Source organism: Cnephaeus nilssonii (genome assembly GCF_951640355.1).
Source record: "Cnephaeus nilssonii genome assembly, chromosome: 18".
NCBI classification, from domain to species: Eukaryota; Metazoa; Chordata; class Mammalia; order Chiroptera; family Vespertilionidae; genus Cnephaeus; species Cnephaeus nilssonii.
Genome location: NC_137089.1, coordinates 34,154,699 through 34,176,041, shown reverse-complemented (window position 1 = coordinate 34,176,041; position 21,343 = coordinate 34,154,699). Strand labels below are relative to the sequence as shown.

At 42.6% G+C, this 21,343-nt stretch overlaps 1 protein-coding gene across 1 annotated transcript; it reads left to right on the top strand.

Moving 5' to 3' along the window:
• Positions 1–564: 564 nt before the first annotated feature.
• On the top strand, positions 565–19,901 carry GGH (gamma-glutamyl hydrolase). Its single transcript, XM_079796520.1, has 9 exons — positions 565–763; positions 4,712–4,826; positions 11,773–11,823; positions 14,718–14,802; positions 15,763–15,901; positions 16,171–16,277; positions 16,355–16,445; positions 17,810–17,947; positions 19,401–19,901. The coding sequence occupies exons 1-9, from the start codon at positions 658–660 to the stop codon at positions 19,520–19,522; spliced, it is 954 nt and encodes a 317-aa protein (XP_079652646.1). The 5' UTR covers positions 565–657; the 3' UTR covers positions 19,523–19,901.
• Positions 19,902–21,343: the final 1,442 nt, after the last annotated feature.

The window sequence follows — 21,343 nt, the reverse complement described above, 5'->3', positions numbered from 1 at the left end:
CCTGGGAACACGTTCACATCCATCGACCTTCCCTTCCCAGGCGCTGCTTTCCTCCAGATGCCTGGACCCTGCAAAGAAATAACAGGATGTGGCAATCACCCCCGAAGTCGCAGCCTATCTTTACATGGGACGCTGGAGTGTCCACGTGGCTGTTAGCATTCCTGACTACAAAGCTCTGGCCTTTGGGGCAGGAGCCACAGTGGGCGCCAAGTTCTCAGGCGCCTTCTAGAATCCCTCGCCGCCTTTCAAGCTGCCTGGTGACGGGGTCCTGCAGGGACCCAGGATCCTCCTCTTCGCGGGTCTGAGCTCGGCGCCCCAGCTTAGGGACGGGTGACCTCATCACATTGATTAACAGTTGCAAGGGGAGACCACCCCGTGCCCACCCAGCCGATGCCGAACGGGCGGGCGCACCAATCGCGGGTTAGCGGGTGGCTGAACGCGGTCGAGCCATGCGGCGGGCGAGACGACGGCGCCCCTGGAGCCCCCGCTCCGAGGTCGCCTTGCGCGCGTGCGCCGGGACTACATTTCCCATAGGCCCCCGCGGCGGAGCGCCGCCCAGCCGGACGCCCTCCAGCCGCCGCCTCCCGGCCACGCAGCCGCCGCTCCGGACCACCCGGCCGCAGAGCCTTTGAAAGACGGCGGGAGGCGGCCGGCGCCATGGCGAGCCCGGGACACCTGCTGTACGCGCTGGGCCTGCTGCTGTGCGCAGCGGTGACCCTCCGGCTGTCCGCTGCCCCTGCCTCCACCCAGAAGCCCATCATCGGTAAGAAGGCGCCGTGTCCAGCTCGGCGCCTCCCGCCACGGGCTCCGGGGAGGCGTCGGGTCCGGGGAAGACCGTGGAGCGAGGGTGCGCCGTGAGCCCACAGGCACAGCCGGAGAGCCGCGCCAGGACGCCGCGTGCATCTTGCTGAAACCACGCTGATGCCTGGTTGATTTCACAGGGCTTTAAAGCTGGGAGGGTGGAGAAAACCTTGCAGATTGTTTTATTCTCTAGGGATTTCTATGAATGAAGCAAATTCTGTGCATGCATTATTTTCATTAAAATTTCACGGGTTGAGGGTATATTACAAGATGCAATGCACTGTACATATAGAAATCGAGTTGACTAGATATTCAAGAAATTATGGTCTACCTCGGGTTTTGTCATCTTGAGCAGTGGAGGGCAGCAGTGGCCCGTGTGATGCTAATGCCAATGCTGTGTGGGGTTCAAATGAAGCATGTAATACTTCGTTTCCAACGCATTTATATTTTAAAAAGTCAAATCCGTTTGCTTTGTCAGAAGGAACATTTGAGACAGGGCAGGAGAAGGCTACCCGTGGGAAGTCAGCCTGGAATAAAAACGTGCCAGAAATAATTTATGTCAGCAGTTAAGATTGGTTTAATTTGTAACTAAATGCAAAGTAGATGAGGGTCTTTTCCTTTTTATTGGTAGTGCCCAATTTTCAAATGGGTTGTGTATCAATATTTGGACATTGGACTGCCTTGTTTCATAGCTATGTAAGTTAGAGGTTAGATTCTCCAAGGAGAATTAACTCAAAATGTAATTCTGTGTCTTGGGTTGGGAATTGTGGGTTCAGGGAGGAGGGGAAAAGGAGAGGAGGGGTATTCTTCTCCCTTTTCTAGAAACAGTGGTAGTTCAGGGTCAAATGTAGAAAGAATGAATATGCTTTTGGGCACCCTGATCAATTAAGACAAAATAGTTAACTGAGCACCTACTACATGCAGAGCATTAAGTTAGGAAGTACAAAGGATTCAAAGACAAAGAAGCCAGAAAAGTTGTGAGATGGCTTTAAAGTATGGGTGACATTTTGGTCACATTCTGAGGGGCTTGGAACAGAGCCTGAACTTTTCTCCCCAGCTGGGGAAAGTGAGTATGTGTGGAAGCAAGGGGAGGCGGATGAGTTGGTGGAACTCACCTGCTCTCTCTCTCTCTCATGTACGTATTTTTCTCCTTTCTGGTATCTTGTGTTCACATGTCCCAGTTCTCCTTTGTGGCACCTCACCCTTGCCTACCCTGTACCACTCCCATTTCCTATGACACTCCCTAATTTTTGCCCTACCAAATTTTATTTTCCTTAAGAGGATCCAACCTATCCATGGGGAGAAAAACAGTCTTACTGAACAGATTTTGGCATTTGGTATATATTAACCGAGTGTCTGAGAAAATGACAGTTGTAAGAAGCTGGGACTACAGGAGAGTTGTCTTTTGTCACCTGCAGAGACATTGAAAGTGTTCCAAACGGTGGAGTAGGGATGGTTGCGGGCACAGGTGTGCTCTCTGGAGAGACGTGTTTTGATGGGACTCGGTATTATTCTGGGGCTGAGGTTCCAGTGGTGAGAGGCAGCCAGGGAGGTAGGTGGGGCAGAGCACATAGGGTCTTGTAATAGTTATGAAAGCTTAGGAGCCCATTGAAGTGCTGGTAGGTAACACCCAGCAGGGAGGTACACCCTGCTGATCTATCTCTGTGATCTCATTTTCTACCGCTTTTCCCTCTCGCTCACACAGGGCTCTGGTCCATGTGGACTCCTTGCAGTGTGACAGGCAGGCACACACCTGATTCAGAGCCTTTGTCCTTGATGTTCCCTCACCCGGATCTCCCTTCCTCCAGATACCTGCATATGCCTTGGCCCCGCACCTCTCTTAGGTCCTGGGTCAAATGCCATGTTCTACCTTCTCGGGGAGGACTTGCCTCGCAAGCATATTTAAGAGATCCTCTTTCCCCCATAGATGGGACACCCCCCGTCCCCAGACACACACCTCTTCCTCTGCTTTACTTTTCTCCATAGCACTATGGATTTTATCTTGTTTATTTATTTTTTTGTCTTCTCTCCTTTCCCTCCCACACACTACAATTAAAGCCCACAGGGCAGTGATTTTTATTGGTTTTATTCATGTATGTGTCCCCAGCACCTAGTTCAGTGCCTGCTATGTGGTGTGATTTTGTAATATATACTATGTGAGTGAGTGAATGAATGAATGAATGAATGGTGATATCAGGTTTCTTACCATGTGGAGAACTGGTTGGAGATGGTGGGGGTTGTTTAAGAAAGGTTGGAGAGAGACCTTTTAAGAGGCTATTAATTATAGTATGCCCTAACCGGTTTGGCTCAGTGGATAGAGCGTCGGCCTGTGGACTGAAGGGTCCCGGGTTCGATTCCGGTCAAGGGCATGTACCTTGGTTGCGGGCACATCCCCAGCAGGGGGTGTGCAGGAGGCGGCTGATCGATGTTTCTCTCTCATCGATGTTTCTAACTCTCTATCCCTCTCCCTTCCTCTCTGTAAAAAATCAATAAAATATATATATATATAAAAAAAGAGGCTATTAATTATAATAGCTGGGGGGGAGGCAAGATGTTTGCTTGGATTGAGGTAGTTTTGCTGATGTTGGAGAGATGTGGATAGAAGATATTTCCACTCTTGCTTTGTTGTCAAGGAAACAGTGCGTCTTTGAGTGTGTGTGGGAAGGAAGAGGCCTCCTTCTAGATATAAGGATCTGTATGTACTGTGAGACCCATGGTAGATCGAAGGCTGCGTGAAGGAGGCTGGTGCTACTGTAAACATGCGTTGGGGACTTGTTTGGCCTCCCTGATGAGGACAGAGAGAGGAAGCTACTCAGATCAGCTTCCACTGTTCCTTTTATAAAGTTTGTGGGTGCACTTGCAGGAGAAGCTTCATATTTAATTCTGGGAATTAAATGAGGAAAGCACAGTCGTCACCTGTCTTTGTAGGGAATACGTTCCAAGACCCCCAATGGATACCTGAAACCATGGATAATACCAAACCCTAAATATACTATGTATTTTCATATGTATATAAGTATATATGATAAATTTTAACTTATAAGTTAGGCTCAGTAAGAGATTAGTAACAAAAACTAATAAATAATAAAATAGACCAGTTATAACAATGCAGTTGACCCATACAGTTGAAAAATTGAATATAATTTAAGTCGACCCTCCGCATCTGCGGATTCCCAACCCTGGATTAAGAATACTGTTTTTGATCCGTGGTTGGTTGAATCTGCATATGTGGGGATATAGAGGGCCGAGTATATAATTATTGAAAAAATCGTGTATAAGTGGATCCATACAGTTCAAACCCGTGTTCAAGAAACAGCTCTTTGCTGAATGTGGTGTCTCTCCCAAAATATCTTATTGTACTCCACTCAACTTTTCCCTTGAGGAAGCACTTCACAGCTTCTCTTTGCCATGTTCGAATTGCCAGCGCTGGTCTTGCACTTTGGGGTCATTATTAGGTAAAATAAGCATTAGGAGAACTGCTATACTAGCCAGTCGATGTGCTAACCAAGACCGTTACTAAGTGGTCCGGAGCATCTACAGCTTGAAGATGCTGGATAAGGGATGGGTTCATGTTTGGGGTGGGGTGGAGTGGGACGGCTTGAGATTTCATCATGCCTCACAGGTCAGTGTGCAATATATAACTTATGAATTGTTTATTTCTAGAATTTTCCATTTAATATTTTCAGACCACAGGTGACAGTGGGTAGCCAAAACCTCACAAAGTTAAACCTTGGATAAGGGGGAACTACTGTCGTTTTATATATATATATGCATATATATACATATATATATATATATATATATATATATATATATATTGTTGTTGTTATATTTTTACTGTGATTTGTTTCAGTTTCTGAGCAGAAAAAAGGCAATTGTTTGAAACTAAAACTTTTTTTTTGTAATTTAGGAATATTAATGCAAACATGCAATACTAAGGAAATGAAAAACCTGGGAAAATACTATATTGCTGCATCCTATGTAAAGTATTTGGAGTCTGCAGGTGCAAGAGTTGTACCAGTAAGGTATGATTCAGTATTTTTTTTACACTGTATAAATAAAACTGCTGTTTTACCTTTGAAATTAGCTTTTATCTCTAAAATTAATGCCTCCCTTTGATTGCATCATTTAAATGTGGTATTACTGCACCTGATTTTTGCCACAGATCTGATGCTTAAAGTCTCTCACTACATTGCTTAAAGTATGAAGTGATGTTTATCTCTCACATCATTAGAGGTATGTCATATGTATTAGATAGAGAATGAAATGATAGTTGTTTTTTTTTTTACAACCCCAAAGGCGGTCCTCATTAGACAATCGTGAAATTAGTGGAGTAAAATAATCTATAACTTTACCAGCTTTATTCTATAATATTTGGGTAAGGGTCCACTTAGGGAATAAAGGAGATTTTTAGAAGATGACTTTCGACGTACCTTCACACTCTACTTTAAAAGTTTGTAAGTAACTAATACAGCAGTGTTGCTTCAGTATTAACTGCAGGTGTTACAGTTTTAAAAGAGCGGCATTGGTTTTGTGATGTAATGACCTAGTAAGAATAAAATGATTCATACCATATATTGATTTGGAAAGAGTTGAATTTTTTAACAACAAAACTTTATGTGTTCACATTATCTTATCATCCAAAATTAGTGTATTTTGGAAGCTTCCAGCACCACCCTCTAATCCATTATAAGTGATCTCACGCACAAAATACCACTTTTTTGCTCTGTGCAAACTGCTTTTGTAAATAATTCTGCATTTAAAAACTGTAATATGCTCTGGCCAGTGTGGATAAATGGTTAGAGCTTCGGCCTGCACACCAAAGGGTCATAGGTTCAATTTCCAGTCAAGAGCACGTACTTAGGTTGCAGGTTCCATCCCCGGCCCTGGTTCGTGTGTTTCTCTCTCAATCAGTGTTTCTCTCTCTCGTACTCTCTCCCTCTCTCCCCTCACATCTCCCTCCTTTCCACTCTCTCTAAAAAATCAATGGAAGAAAATATCCTCGTTGAGTGAAGATTAATAACAACAAAACAAACAACCCCCCCAAACAAACAAACAAACAAACAAAAAAATCTATAACCAAAAATACTGTTCAAATGGAATATTAATAATCAAAATGCAAATATTACAATTTAGAGAATTATATCACAAAATGCTTCTATGTTTAGCTTCATAAGGATTGTCTTTTTAAAAAAATATATATTTCTTTATTGATTTCAGAGAGGAAGGGGAAGGGAGAGAGAGAAACATCAATGTTGAGAGAGAATCATGGATCGGCTGCCTTCTGCATGCTCCCTACAGGGGATTGAGCCCGCAACCCGGGCGTGTGCCATTGGCTGGAATCGAACCCGGGACCCTTCAGTCTGTAGGCTGATGCTCTATCCGCTGAGCCAAACCGGTTAGGGCAAGGATTGTCTTCTTACTCATTATTTTGCATTTAGCTGTCTCTCCCCCAAGATGAACATTTGCTTTTGATGTTAGTCTTTAATTTCCTCAGTAGCAGATCTAATTTTTCAAATGAAATCTTACTTGGAGACCAGATAGCACCAGAGTTTTAGAGCTGCAGAAGAGGCTCCAGGGAATCTGCAGAACTGCCTTTCAAAGTTTTGATCATGGCGGTTGCATTTTCTGCAAGCCGTTCTTCTCGGACAGTGGTCGGCAAACCGCGGCTCGCGAGCCACATGCGGCTCTTTGGCCCCTTGAGTGTTCTAACGCCACTTCTTCAAAATAGACTCGCCCAGGCCGAAAACAGACTTCTGCGCATGGGCCATGAAGTTTCAATCGCACTGTAGGTGCGCGCCCGCATGTGGTATTTTGTGGAAGAGCCACACTCAAGGGGCCAAAGAGCCGCATGTGGCTCGCGAGCCGTGGTTTGCCGACCACTGTTCTAGGACATTAGAGCTGACAGCCTGGGTGGGAAGTAGGAGGGACAGAGGCAGGTGTACCAGTTCAGAGACTTGCACTAGGCTGTGAAGTGGGGAGGGTTTGTCTTAGAACAGAGGTTGTAGCCTTGATAGGTAAATATTATTTTAAGAAAAATAAACATGACTTGATGACTAATGTAAGGGTACAGGGAGGAAGAGATGAGAAAGACAGAAGTTTTGAAACGGGGGAAGTGTTGAAATCAATGATTCACCAAGTACTGGCATGTGTGACAGACACTGAAAATATGACTGTCAGCATAAAGGTTGATTTCCAGCTTGGGTTCCCAGAGTTCTTTTCAAGTAGATTGCTTGGAATTAGAATCATAGGATCCTATAAAAACCACGTAACACATGGCAGCTAGATTCCCAGAGTAACCTGCACGGGGTTACCTAATGTAGAACGAGACAGAGGATCTCACTGATAATGTCGGGTTCATTTCTGCAGGTTGGATGCTGGGAGCCAACTCCTGCAGGTTAGAAGGGAAAAGGAGGAGGATGGGAGACGTAGGCAGAATGCTGGAATAGGTAAAGAAGTTTGTCTCTGGTCTTCATTTGTCTCCTCTGTACTGCCTTCTCTCTCAGGTGCCTGGTGCTCTCAGGTTACCCCGGTTTCCCGCTGTGGGATTAGTGGGGCCCACAGAGACTCCTCTTCCTGAGAGGTAGCACGTGGCACCCCCCGGGCTGCTTTTGCTTTAAAAACGTGCTTTGTTCACACAGCATTATAAAGCATTTTACACATTAGCAGATCAGAAGACTTTAATAAAATCTTGACTTTTGGCCTCTTTTTTTTTTTTAACGAAGTCATCTGGAGCTGAGTTGAAGTGGAGCAAGTGCTCTCCACTGGCGGCAATGGCCTTCACTCCTTGTCATGCTGTGTCATTTGTCATCATTACCTGGCTTACACGGTGTTTTTTTAGTTAAAGAGAGAGGGAACTATTTCTCTTTCTTTGAGAAGTTCTTTTGCTTCAAAAAAGTCTCACAACATGCACATAACGTCTGCATTCAAAGCATGTGACCTGGCCTATTGTCCCTGGCAGGTCTCTGGGGCACTTGAGTCTGTGACAGCCCCCCTCTCCCAAAACATTCAGCAGTTACGGCTTTCAATGTGATACGCGGGGGTCAAAACTTCAGTCATGGACAATGCGGAAGCCAATTGTTTACAGTGAATGAAATGATTGAAACTAGCCTACAGGGCTAGCTGTCAGAAGTCCCTAGTGTAGCTGAGTGGTCTAAATCCATTCTGTTTCCTGATGGTGGTGGCTGCCCATCCTGGTTTAAATATCCATGGGGGAGATTCTGGGTCCTGAAGGGTTCCCTTATTGTTGGCACAGTTTGGGCAGATTGAACTGGCAAAATACTGGGAATGGGGAAACTCACATTTCGTCTCCCTGTCGCTTCCCAAGTCAGGGCCACCTGCCCATTTATCCGCCATGTAAGAGAATGGTAAGCAGCATTGCAATGTCACCCGCTGCTTCGTGGCTCTTTGCCAGAAGGATTATTATAACTTCCGAACAGACCTGAGCTTGCACAGCTCATTTGGAGTTAGAGCAGAGCCCAGAGGGGTTTGCTGGCCTAGCACAGCCAAGTTCAGGGCATCAGAGGTGTCCACTTAATAATGTTAGAGGTGTTTCAACTCCCTCCATCCCCAAACAAACAAACTTTTCCCTGTGGCAGAAATGGACTGTAGTTGATATTTGATCTCAGCCTACTTCTTTTGTGGCAGGTTGAGAGGGCATTGTGCCTTGTTATTCTCTTACAGAACCATGAGACTGTTAAATGGAAGATTTCACAAGCAGGATGCTCTCTTTCCTTGTCCTTGCGTTTTGTTGAACTAGAAGAGCAAACCCATCTCTCTGTGACTTAATTAAAGGTGGTAGCCAATTGTCATAGAGTAATCCCATCCGTCTTCTCTGGAGAAGGGGATAAAATCATCAGTAACTTAGTGATTATTAGGGGGCCCTGGATGAAATGGACATATTCCTAGAAAAACACACTCTTCCAAAATCAATCAGGAAGAATCAGAAAACCTGAAAGGCCAATAACTATTGATGAAATTGGAGCAGTAATAAAAAAAACTTCCAGCAAACAAAAGCCCTGGTCCTAACAGCTTCACAGGGGAATTTTACCAAACATTCAAAGAAGAGCTAACACCTATCCTCAAACTATTCCAAAAAATTCAAGAGGAAGGAACACTTCCAAGCTCTTTCTCTGAAGCCAGCATTATCCTAACCCCCATACCAGATAAAGACATTACAAAGAAAGAGAACTACAGGCCAATATCCCTGATGAACATAGACGCTAAAATCCTCAACAAAATATTAGAAAATTAGATCCAGCAATATATTAAAAAGATCATACACCATGACCAAGTAGGATTTATTCTGGGGATGCAAGGCGGGTACAATATCTGCAAATCAATAAATGTGATATAGCACAATAACATATTTTAAGATAAAAGTCACATGATCATATCAATTGAAGCAGAAAAAGCATTTGACAAAATTCAGCATCCCTTTTTGATAAAAACTCTCGGCAAAATGGGAATAAAGGGATCATACCTCAACATAATAAGAGCCTTTTATGACAAACCTACAGCCAACATCATACTCAATGGGCAAAAACTAAAACCATTTCCCCTAAGAACAGGAACCAGACAGGGATGCTCATTTTCACCACACCTGTTCAACATAGTACTGGAAGTGCTAGCCGTAGTGATCAGACGAGAAAAAGAAATAAAAGGCATCCAAATTGGAAAGGAGTAAGTAAAACTGTCATTATTTGCAGATGACATGATATTGTACATAGAGAACCTAAAGACTCCATCAAAACACTACTAGATTTAATAAATGAATTCGGCAACAAAATTAACACCCAGAAATTTATGTTTTTTTATATACCAACTAGAGGCCCAGTGCACGAATTGGTGCACCAGTGGGGTCCCTCAGCCTGACCTGCGGGATCAGGCCAAAACCAGCTCTCTGACATCCCCCGAGGGGTCCCAGATTGCGAGAGGGTGCAGGCCAGGTCAAGTGACCCCACAGTTGCAACCCCACAGTTGCACAATCAGGGCCAGGGAGGGATGTGGGAGGTTGGCCAGCCAGGGAGGGACAGCAGGAAGGCTCCAGGGCATGTCCAGCCCATCTCGCTCAGTCCCAATCGGCCAGTTCCCAGCAGCAAGCTAACCTACTGGTTGAAGCATCTGCCCCCTGGTGGTCAGTACATGTCATAGCGACTGGTCGACTGTCTGCCCCCTGGTGGTCAGTGCACATCATAGCGAGCGGTTGAGCGGCCTTAGCATATTATGCTTTGATTGGTTGAATGGCCGACTGATCGACTGGACACTTAGCATATTAGGCTTTTATTATATAGGATAATGAACTCTCAGAAAGAGAAACTAAAAAAAAAATCTCATTTACCATTTCAACAAAAAATTAAAGATACTTAGTAATAAACTTAACCAAGCAGGTAAAAGACCTGTACTCAGAAAACTACAGGACATTGAAAAAAGAGGTAGAGGAAGATATAAACAAGTGGAAGAATTCACAGGGTGTTTGACGAAGGTGCCTCAGAATAATCCACGGCCAGATTAAGCCAGGTCACATGCTTGTAATCCCTCCCTAGATCTTAACTCTTCTAACTTTTGAATACACAGTAGTCCCTAGACCTTTGCAGTTGGTAGTGGGGGGAGTGAAGCATGGTGGAGGCTTTTTTTTTTTTTTTTAATATATTTTATTGATTTTTTACAGAGAGGAAGAGAGAGGGATAGAGAGTTAGAAACATCGATGAGAGAGAAACATCGATCAGCTGCCTCTTGCACACCCCCTACTGGGGATGTGCCCGCAACCAAGGTACATGCCCTTGACCGGAATCGAACCTGGGACCCTTGAGTCTGCAGGCCGATGCTCTATCCACTGAGCCAAACCGGTTTCGGCTGGTGGAGGCTTTTCTATGGATTGTTTTTATCTGCTAAAGCTGCCTGGAGTTAAGACAGGCATGTTAATACATATCTGTTTAGACCTTATATAAAATTGACTAGTGGAGAAATTACCAATGCTTAAATCTCCTGTTTTTTGTTTTGTTGTTGTTGTTAATAATTTTTTCATTTTTCAATTACTGTTGACATATACAATATTATATTAGTTTCAGGTATACAACATAGTGATTAGGCATTTGTATAACTTATGAAGGGATCCCCAGTAAGTCTATTTAGTACCCATCTGACACCATACATAGTTGTTACAATACTACAGGCCCGGTGCACGAAATTCGTGCACGGGTAGGGTCCCTAGGACTGGCCAGCGATCAGGCCGATCTGTGGGGCGACTGTTGGGGTGATTGGGACCCCTGCTCACGCCCGTCTTAGCCGGCCTAGCACCGCCCACTTGCTGGCCCCACCCCCGCTGCTGCCGGTTGCCTACCTCTGCGGGGCAGCTGGTGGGGTGATTGGGGGGCCCCCGCTGGCACCCACCTTGGCTGGCCTGGGGCCTGCAGGCTGGGGGCAGCTCCTGCATTGAGCATCTGCCCCCTGGTGGTCAGTGTGCATCATAGCAACTGGTTGTTCCGCTATTTGGTCAATTTACATATTAGGCTTTTATTATATAGGATTATTGACTATATTTCTTATGCTGTACTTTACATCCCTGTGAGTACTGTTATATATGGCAATTTGTACATCTTAATTCCTTCACCTTTTTCACCTAGTCCCATAACCCCCTTCCCATCTGGTAGCCATCAATTTGTTCTCTGTATCCCCAAATCTCATGGTCTTTAATATTTTGCATATGAACACATACTTCACAATATTAAATTATATTAGACCAAAGGAAAGCATGTTTACTTGTATGATTAGCAAAACAAGGATATAATTGTGTGGCTTTCATGTAGTTTGAAAAGATGCCTCTAGGAAGGTAGAGAGGTGATATTACCTAGTATTTAAGAATTATTTTTCATCTGGCTTTTAACAATAATGTGGTGACTTCATTTAGAGCCTGACTGTTTTCATAGGTTTGGGAAATGGATGTTTTGTCACTGTTTTTCTTGTTTTCAGGCTTGATCTTACAGATGAAGAGTATGTAAAGCTTTTCCGATCCATTAATGGGTAAGTTGGCAGCACTGCCTTGATACGGTGTGTGAGGTCTATGTAGTCTGCTCTTGCAAAAAGGTACACATAAGTATTCCATGTGTTTCTGTGTAACTGTCTTACAGTGGTCTACTGTTAGATTTCTGAGTTCTTTCAGAGGAATTACATTGTTGAGAGAGAGATGCAATTGTCCTGTAGAGAAGGAAGCTTAAGAAATTAATGTTACACAGTAGACATATATCATTTTTTAAAATGTGTGACATAGTCTTTGTTCTTTTAATGCCTGTCTTAAGTATTTTGAAGCCACTTTGAATGGCATGGTGTACTGCTAGCTTAGGGGATTTATAAATCTTAAGCCTAAGGATACTACTCAGTTCTCTTTCAGAAGGTGATTTGAATAGAACTTGGAAAAAATTGTCTATACTGTGGCATCACCAAAAAAGTTATGATTGGTTACCTCACAGAAAAAAAAACTTTTAATATGAAAAAATGTTCAACATTATGCATGATTTAAGGAAATCTAATTATAGCAATTAAAAAAGATTTTTAAAAACTATCAAGTTGACAAAGATCAGAAAATTTGTTAATATTGTTTGGTGACGATGTGAAGAAATAAGTATTCTCGTACTTTGCTTATGGCTGTGTAAGTTACATAGTCTTTTGGGGGCCAGTTTTGAAATACCAATTGCAATTAAAAATGCACATACCCTTTGAGCCAGGAAATCCTTTGTAAGGGATGTTATTTTATAAGTATATACCCCCCATGTGTAGAGTTGGATCCATCATATTCACTATAGCACTGTTTGAAATACACTCAATTTCAAAGCCACCGATTAGTCCATCAGTTGAGAATTAGGTAAACAAAGGAGGCTGTCTACATCTGATAGAATGTATGACAGGTTAAAAAGCGGGATACCTGTCGGTGCTGCTTTGGACACTGTTGTTACTTGAACAATGTGATATTATAAGAAAAAAGCAAGGCACATAGTGGTGTGTGTAGTGTACTCCCATTTACTTTGGTTCTTAAGGTAGCAGGGAGGGTGACAGGTGTAACATAAATCTGTCAGTCAACGCAGCAGATTTTATCGGTGGTTCTTCCTGATTGGGAGTGGGATGGAGAGAGTCTGTTATTGTAAAGTTTTTATAAAAAGAGTTTTTTTTAAAAAAAAACTTTTAAAAGCTGTATTCATTTATTACAACTTTTTTAAAAAAGGCTGTGTTTAAAACTTGCCTTCAGACTTCAGTTCTTTTTTGTGTGTGTGTGTTTAAAGATCTGCTTTTCTTGTTTTTATTTATTGTCTAAAGTTTTACATACGTCTCCTTTTTCCCTAATTGCCCCCTCCCCCCCCCCCCCCCCCCCGCCATTCCCACCCCGGGCAATCCCTCACCACCCCAGTGTCTGTGTCCATTGGTTATGCTAACATGCATGCATACAAGTCCTTTGGTTGGTCTCTAACCGCCCCCCTCCCCTACCATTTGTCTCTAGATTGATCTATTCTTGTTCATCAGACTTCAGTTCGTTTTGGTTCCGTAAATATTTACTATAAAATCAGTTCAGTTTAGTGAAACATTGAAAATGCCCGTTACGTTCAGTGTCCTTTGGCCCGGGCACGGATAAACAAGCCCAGGCTGGCCTCTGTGCTAGAACCTCCACGTGCACACCGGGGAATGAGCATGCTCTGCCCCTGCAGAAGCGCCTTCACGGTCCCTGGGATGCCGTAGAGCCCATCCCGTTGCGGGGGGGCCCAGAGATGGACAGGCAGAGCCTGGCTTTAAAGGAGTTTGTCAGCTGGGAGGGGCAGTCAAGCTTTACTTGATGAGAGGATTTTGTGCCTAAACATACCAGGTTTGATCGGAGGCAGCTTTTTAAGTACTGAGTTGATGAAAAGGGAGAACTGCTAATGGGTCTTCATTGATCCACTTTGAATTGTAGCATTTTCTGCATGGTTTTGTGGCAGGTGTTCCACCTCATACTTTATATGTTTCCTACTGGACTGTGATCTTACTAACAGCAAAACTTACTCATCTTTGGCTGTCCTGAGCCTGGCTCATGCAAGAAGCAGAGTGTAGTTGTTGAATGAACAACCTTCTCAGCAGCAGCATTTCACATATCTCAAATTCATATTTAAGTATTTTCAAAATGTTAATACCTTTAACCTAACTTTTATAATCTCTTTGGTCTATCCCTGCTTATTTCAAGTCTTGTTATACTGTTTAAAGTTTAGAATTGGTTTCAAAAGCTGATGTAAACACATAGTAAATATTTTTCTATATCTCACCTTTATGGGTAGAATGAAATAAAATGAAATGTTTGCTACTTCCCCCACTTCCCCCGACCTAGACTTCTAGAAATGGGATTGTGTTCTTTTTCAAAACTCTTCTAATCCCATGACTATTACTGAAGAGATTTCAGGGTGATAATATAGCATTGAATTCTCACGGATATTTAATTTTAGCTTACATATATTTTTATGATCAGCTTGTTCTTTACGGTTAAGAGAAACTTCTTTGTGAGCCATACCTGTCTCATGATTAATGGACCTCTAGTGGATGCTGGCATCACAGATCACCTTCATTAAACATACCTGTACTTCGGATGTTATCTCTACTTGATTTCTAGCTCTGTGTCCTCTCTCCCCCTACCCCATTTATTCACCTTAAGTTATCCGTACCAACAATAAACTTGCTTATCAAAGGAGTTTTGGAAGAATATGCACAAAAGTATTTTTAACTGCAATAATTTACAAATGGGTAGGATGGTAAATATTTCATATTTTCTTTTGCCTTAGTTTTCCCATTTTCTGTAATGACCTTGTTGCTTATGCAATAAAGATGGAGTTGTTTTAAAATAAAAAGATTGTTTGGTTTCTGTGGGGCGGGGTGGAAATGCATCCTTTCCGATGTTGTTTCAGGGTCCTCTTCCCTGGAGGAGGCGTTAACCTCAAGACGTCAGGTTATGCCCGCACGGCCAAAATATTTTACAGCCTCGCCACACAGGTAAATATCAGTTGTTTCTTATTATTCCAGATGGGGTTTTAAAAAATACATGTTTTTATTTATCTTTCTTAAAGAGAGAGGAAGGGGGAAGGAGAGATAGAAACATAATGAGAGAGAATCATCCATCAGCTGCCTCCTGCATGTCCCCTATTGGGGAATCAGGCCTGCAACCCAGGCATGTGCCCTGACCGGGAATCGAGCCCATGACTTTTTGGTGCATGGGAGGACCCACTCCAACCGGGGCCCAGATGGGTTTTTGTAATTTGCCTTGGGGATAATTCCTTTCCAGGCATATGATACTTCCTTCATAGTTACTCTAGCCTCATCATCCCCTCACCTCTTGAGGTGTCTGCTCATGAGCAGCCAGTGGTCGCTGTCACTCATTTTCTGTTTCATTTAATTCTGGGCTCCAGGGGCCCTTCAGAGCCTTGCTGACTGGCCCTCTCTATTTGTGCTCGCTAATGGGAACCGGGTCCTCATGGTGGCTTAGTAGGCTGTTTTTATTATGTATTGGGCGTTATTCATATATTACTAATTTTCATCTCCTCTTGAAAGCTGCTCTTTGTCCCCACCTAGTGGATGTATCTATAAATTCTGAGATAATGGAGGAAAGAGTGTGTTCAAAACCAGACAATTACCCAAAGAGACAAGATTTATAGAAGATGTAAAAATAGGCATTTTATCTAGCATTGTCTTTGATATTTATAGTCCCTGTTACTTGTATTATTTGGTAGTTGACTGGCAGATGTCAGTTTCTTTCCCAAAACAACTAAGGTTGGATAGTTTGTTAAAACGGAGTTATTATGTGGGAGCTTGGAGACTAAATGGCAGCTTCCTTTTGGAACCTGGAAAATGCTTCAGAAATCCATGTACCTCTCAGGTGCCAGCCGTGTAATGACAAACCAAAAGTACGATTTTTGTTTTGAAAAGGTTGAATAAGTTTCGTTTTCTCTTTCAAAGAGTTTTGATGATGGAGACTACTTTCCCGTGTGGGGCACATGCCTTGGATTTGAAGAGCTTTCCTATCTGGTCAGTGGAGAGTTATTGTTAACGCCCACAATTACTGAGGGAATCACAATGCCGCTGAACTTCAGTGAAGGTAAGAATTCTCTTTTTGACCCTTTAAGAAATGTTAGCTGGGCAGGATTAGGAAGTAGCAAATGTCAAGTAAAAAGTGCTCATGACATTTATTAATTTTTAAATTATTTATACAGGCTAGAGATGTGATCATGTTTGTACTCAAATTAGGAGGATGGCTTAAGAAATTTTAAATTTTGATAACTCATTGCTTTGACTGGAGATTAGTGATTTCAGTGGATTTTATTTTTCTGTGTTTAAATTCTTTCCCTTGTACTTACCTTGTTTCAGGTATACTGCAGAGCAGAATGTTCCGGAATTTTCCTGCTGACTTGTTGCTGTCCTTAGAATTAGAGCCTCTGACTTCAAATTTCCACAAGTGGAGCCTCTCCAAGATGGTATCATATTAATTATGTAATGAAATCAATGCATTTAGATTAATTATAGGAGTAATTATTTTATTTTTATACTCCAGAATTTTACGAAGAATGAAAAATTAAAGGCGTTTTTCAATGTACTAACTACAAATACCGATGGCAAGATTGAGTTTATTTCAACAATGGAAGGTATATGTCACTCTACATGTACACTTTTCACATATTATGTTCATTAGTTTTTATTTTATAGTGTTTTTTTTTTTTTTAATGAATAAAATCACAATAGCTTTGGGGTCTGAAGATAGAAATTAGGGCACTTTTGGAAATAGGAACTGTGTTTTGTTCATGTTCCAAAGCAGTTGTGGTTTACCTGGATCATCTAGGTGGTGGTGGGGTGAAGAAGGGAAGAAAAGAGAGTGATGAAGAAATAGAGACAGTGTCCTCTCTTTTAAGAAAAAAAAAATTGAACTTATTGGGGTTACATTGGTTAATAAAAGTATAAAGGTTTGAGGTATACAGTTCTATAATACATCATCTGTATCTTGTATTGTGTGCTCACCACTCAAAGTCAAGTCTCCTTCCATCATCATTTTTCCCCCTTTTATTCTCTTTTTTCTCCCCCACCCCCTTCCCCATGATCATCACCACACTGCTGTCTGTGTCTATGAGTATTTTATCTTTTTCCCCAATCCCTTCGCCTTTTCCACCCAGCAGTAATGTGGATTAAGTACTTTGACAGGTTCTCCTCCAGACAACAACAAAAGGTGCAACTGACATACAGCAAAACATCTTCCTAAATACATTGATGAAATGGCGAGAAAATAAGGATACTCAGGCCAAAAACTCCCAAGGGCTGAGTGGAGTATTTGGGTGGGGCCCCCTGGAAGGAGGTGATGGGGTGATAGCTCCTGGAATCTGGAAGGCAGAGAGCACCAAATGTCTGCTTGGTTTTAAACCAAGGACCTCTTGTGTGTGAGGCGAGCCAGATGACCGCTACACCACAGAAACCCGCTGAAGTGGGGTATTTAAATCAGCATTCCTATTAATAAGGAGAACTTGGGGCAAAGCTCAGGACCCCCCTACATGGAGAGGACCCCATGGAGCAGGACCTGAAGGCTACACCCTCCATGAATCCTGCCTGCAGAGCTGCAAGGAGACCTGCCCATCTGGAGTCGGAGGCGGGGGTGGTAAACAAGCCTTGAGCATTCAGACGGCAGGCTCGAGTGTGGCCTGCGTTGTACTAACTGGGAAGTTCGAGAAATCTCAGCTCAAAAATGTTTGAAGTTGTCTCAGAGGCTCAACTATTTTCCTTTACTCTGATGAACTAGTAAAGTGAATCATATTACAGATTGTAAAAGGTAGGAAATCAGTGAATTACTGTATTGTGACTGTGAACTGAAGTTATTTTGTGTCTGAGAACATGCACAGTTTTACTTTGTCTGAGTTAGTGAGTTAAAGTACGTTTACATAGGACGTAAAATGTAATTTAGTTGTAAGTAGCATGGTAGATGTTCTCACTGCTTACTACTTACTCGTTTGTGTTTTTCATGCAGGGTACAAGTATCCGGTGTATGCCGTCCAATGGCACCCAGAGAAATCTCCTTACGAGTGGGGGTTATTTAGTGGCATTTCCCACGCACCCAACGCTGTGAAGGCTGCATTTTACTTAGCAGAGTTCTTTGTTTCTGAAGGTAATATGTGGGTACATAGTCTTATCACTCCATTAGTGTGGTTTTGAAGGAAATGCCCTCATCTGAACTTTCATATACTCTTGCTCTATGTAAATGCTTTTATAAAAACAAAAAAACAACACACGTTTAAAACAATCACTGTGAAAGCCCTGAAATTGAGGTATTAGGCATTCAAATAAAACCAGGACAATGATTTCAATTAATAATATTGTGTGCTCTAAAATGTGCTGAATACTTGAACAGTGGTGTAAAGACTGTTGGATTCTTTTTTCCCTTTCTTTCTTGAATACTTTTTCTTTAATATTCTTCCCTACTAGTCTTCTTTTTAGGAATGATGCTTTAGTTATAGCATTTTCTGAGAATTAGATGTTATATTTTCAAGGCAATTATATAAACTGAGTATATACTCATCCTTCTGAGCTTTGCTTTTTTTTTTTTCATGCTGTGTTTGTGGGTAGAATTGAGAATTGGTTGTAGATGCTTATGTTTTAGTTGAGTGATTCTGGGATAAGACAGAGCTACAAGCACCACTTGCAAGGGGCAGGCATCACTCTGGTGAGGCGTGGCCGTTGAACCCTTCAGCGAGCCTTGTTGGCGTCTCTCCAAGCTTGGCCTAAGTTTTTGGCAACCCTCCTGCCCACACTGAGTTCACTCTGGTTTAGAATTATGCTCAGAGGAAAGGGCAATTTTATGACAAAAATCCCAAGTTAAAAGAAAAAAAAAAACCAGTTCTCCCTTGTGTAGTATTAGTTCCAAGAAGCATCTTCATGTCTTGTGTGTCGGAGTAAATGAGAACAGGGTGGAGCAGTTGGCTGCAGTGTTGTCCTGTGGCAGGGCTATTATTTGTTCTTTATTTTCTAATATCCTTGTTTTAAAACATGCCACAACAGCCTGTAGTTACTTCATCTTGATCTTAGGAAAATGTCTGAGCCTTTACCTTCTTACATTCACACTTGACCCCTGCCCCCTTCTCCGTGCCTCTCACAGTTCTGCCTGGCCTGTGGGAACTGCCTCGTGGCCCCACCTGACTCATCTTTGCCAGTTTCTTCATCCTCTTCACTCTCGAAGCATCTCGATGAAGACAGACTATAAAAACATTACTATCTCCAATTCTGTGTGGTTACTAGACTCCACTTCTTGCGTGTTAGAACCTTGCCCTGGTTATATTTCTGTCCCCAGTCTCTGCATTAAATCCTATATGCAGTAGGCACTTAGTAAGTGATGAATGGGGCGTGAGCACCCCATTTGGTCTGGGTGGGGCAGACGTGCAGCTGTGTCAGCAGGGAACTGCTCTACATCAGGTGCCCCTTCATTTGGGGGAAGTTCTATGAGGCATGTTTCCTTTTGGGTACTATTTTCCCACTTCATACTGATGATAGGATGAGATATTATAAAGTAACCTTTAGAAAATGATATCCTATCCTTTTAAAAATTCATTTTCTTTTTCTTGCAGCTCGGAAAAACGGTCATCATTTTCAGTCTGCTGTTGAAGAGAACGAAGCACTGATTTATCAGTTCCATCCCGTCTATAGTGGAAATGTTTCTTCATTTCAGCAAATTTATATATTTAATTGAAAGCTTTCCATATGTTGACAAAAATTTTTTTTTTCCAGTTTCTTTTTTTTTTTTTCTTTCCAATTTTTTTTATTAAGGTATTATATGTGTACATATCTTGCCATTGCCCCCCCACCCCACTCCCATATATGCCCTCACCCCCCAGAGTTTTGCGTCCATTGGTTATGCTTATATGCATGCATACAAGTCCTTTGATTGATCTCTTATCTCCCCCATCTCTCCCTAACCTTCCCCCTGTAATTTGACAGTCTGTTCGATGCTTTACTGTCTCTGTATCTATCTTTTTGTTCAATTTTATAATGTTCTTTATTATCCATAAATGAGTGAGATCATGTGGTATTTCTCTTTCATTGACTGACTTATTTCACTTAACATAATGTTCTCCAATTCCATCCAGGTTGCTGCAAATGATGAGAATTCCTTCTTTTTTATGGCAGCATAGTATTCCATTGTGTAGATGTACCACAGTTTTCTGATCCAGTCATCTGCTGACGGGCACCTAGGCTGTTTCCAAATCTTAGCTATGGTGAATTGTGCTGCTATGAACATAGGGGTGCATATATCCTTTCTGATTGGTGTTTGTTGACAAAAATTTTGAATAATTCCATGGTGAAATTGTTTTAATAACTTGATACTCATGGCAGTAATGGAAAGCCACTGAGATTTCGTCTCTCTGTTGTTACTGGCTCTGCATCTTTATTCAGTATATTTGACTATATCACATGTGGGACAGATAAACAATCATAGTGTATTTCATGTAAAAGCTTTCTTTTATCTCAAGACTAGAAAAAAATTCATTTATTGAAAATACAGATAATTTATTTTTTTCTGATTGATTCTGGAAATAAACACCACCCCCTACCCAGTCTAACCATCCTTGCTGAAGACTCTTTAAATCCTACCTCCAGTTCACTGCGATCTCTCTGAGTCTCAGGAGTATTCAGGTCCTCAATAAGTACTTGTGACTATTTATGAATGAACTTTTTCCCCCATGGAAAATAATTTGAAAGCTGTCATACATTTATTTGGGTGCATCCTATCTAATAAAAGGGTAATATGCAAATTAACCATCACTCCACGACAAATATGGCAGTGCCCATAGCTACAAAGATGGCAGCGTGGGCCGGAGCCGGTGGAGCAGGTGGGAGGCTTGGCTTCCTTTGTCGCCTGCTTTCTTCGCCACCAGGCGACGAAGGAAGTCAAGCCTCCTGCACGTCCAGGCTGGCCGCTGAGGGAGATGTGCAGGGAGTGCAGTGGGGAGACATGCCGGGAGTGAGCGAGGTTCCCTGTCTGGGGGTTCCAAATCCGCCATTGGTTCCTTTCACCTCTGATTCCCCTCCTCGCAGGTATCCTACACGCAAAAGCCGTTCTGTGCAAATATGCCATGTCCTTATGGGTGAATCCTAAACCAAATGAGTGTCACATCTGGGCAACCTAACTCCTTTTAGAAAAAGGACCTGGGAGGAGGGATTTAGGAATCATGAAGCCATCGGGACCTGCTCGATCTCCAGAACTGCTGTCAAACACAGGCAGTCTGAGACCCTCCCAAACACCACCTGAGCTAAACCTGAGAACCAAGATATTTTCAAGGCCCAAAGTTGACAGGGGTAAGGGGCAGGGGATCAAAGCAAGCAGAACAGCCAACTCAACCAAAGATGCAGGAGCCTAAGATAACGCAGAGAAATGTCCTGGCCACCGATGCTCTCCCGCAAATGTGCTCACACCCAGCTGGGGGGAGGGGTGTGTACGTTCAGAATTTAAGGCCACTGGTAGGAGGGAAAGTTGAGGCATGCCTAAGGATTTTTTGTACATGTCCCACAG

What these genes read in the sequence shown, in the direction of transcription:
- GGH (XM_079796520.1), top strand. Translation starts at nt 658, where the DNA reads ATGGCGAGCCCGGGACACCTGCTGTACGCGCTGGGCCTGCTGCTGTGC. An exon ending in TTTACAGCCTCGCCACACAG is followed by an intron (nt 14,803 to 15,762) that starts GTAAATATCAGT and finishes TCTCTTTCAAAG; the next exon opens with AGTTTTGATGATGGAGACTA. An exon ending in AGTGGAGCCTCTCCAAGATG is followed by an intron (nt 16,278 to 16,354) that starts GTATCATATTAA and finishes TTTATACTCCAG; the next exon opens with AATTTTACGAAGAATGAAAA.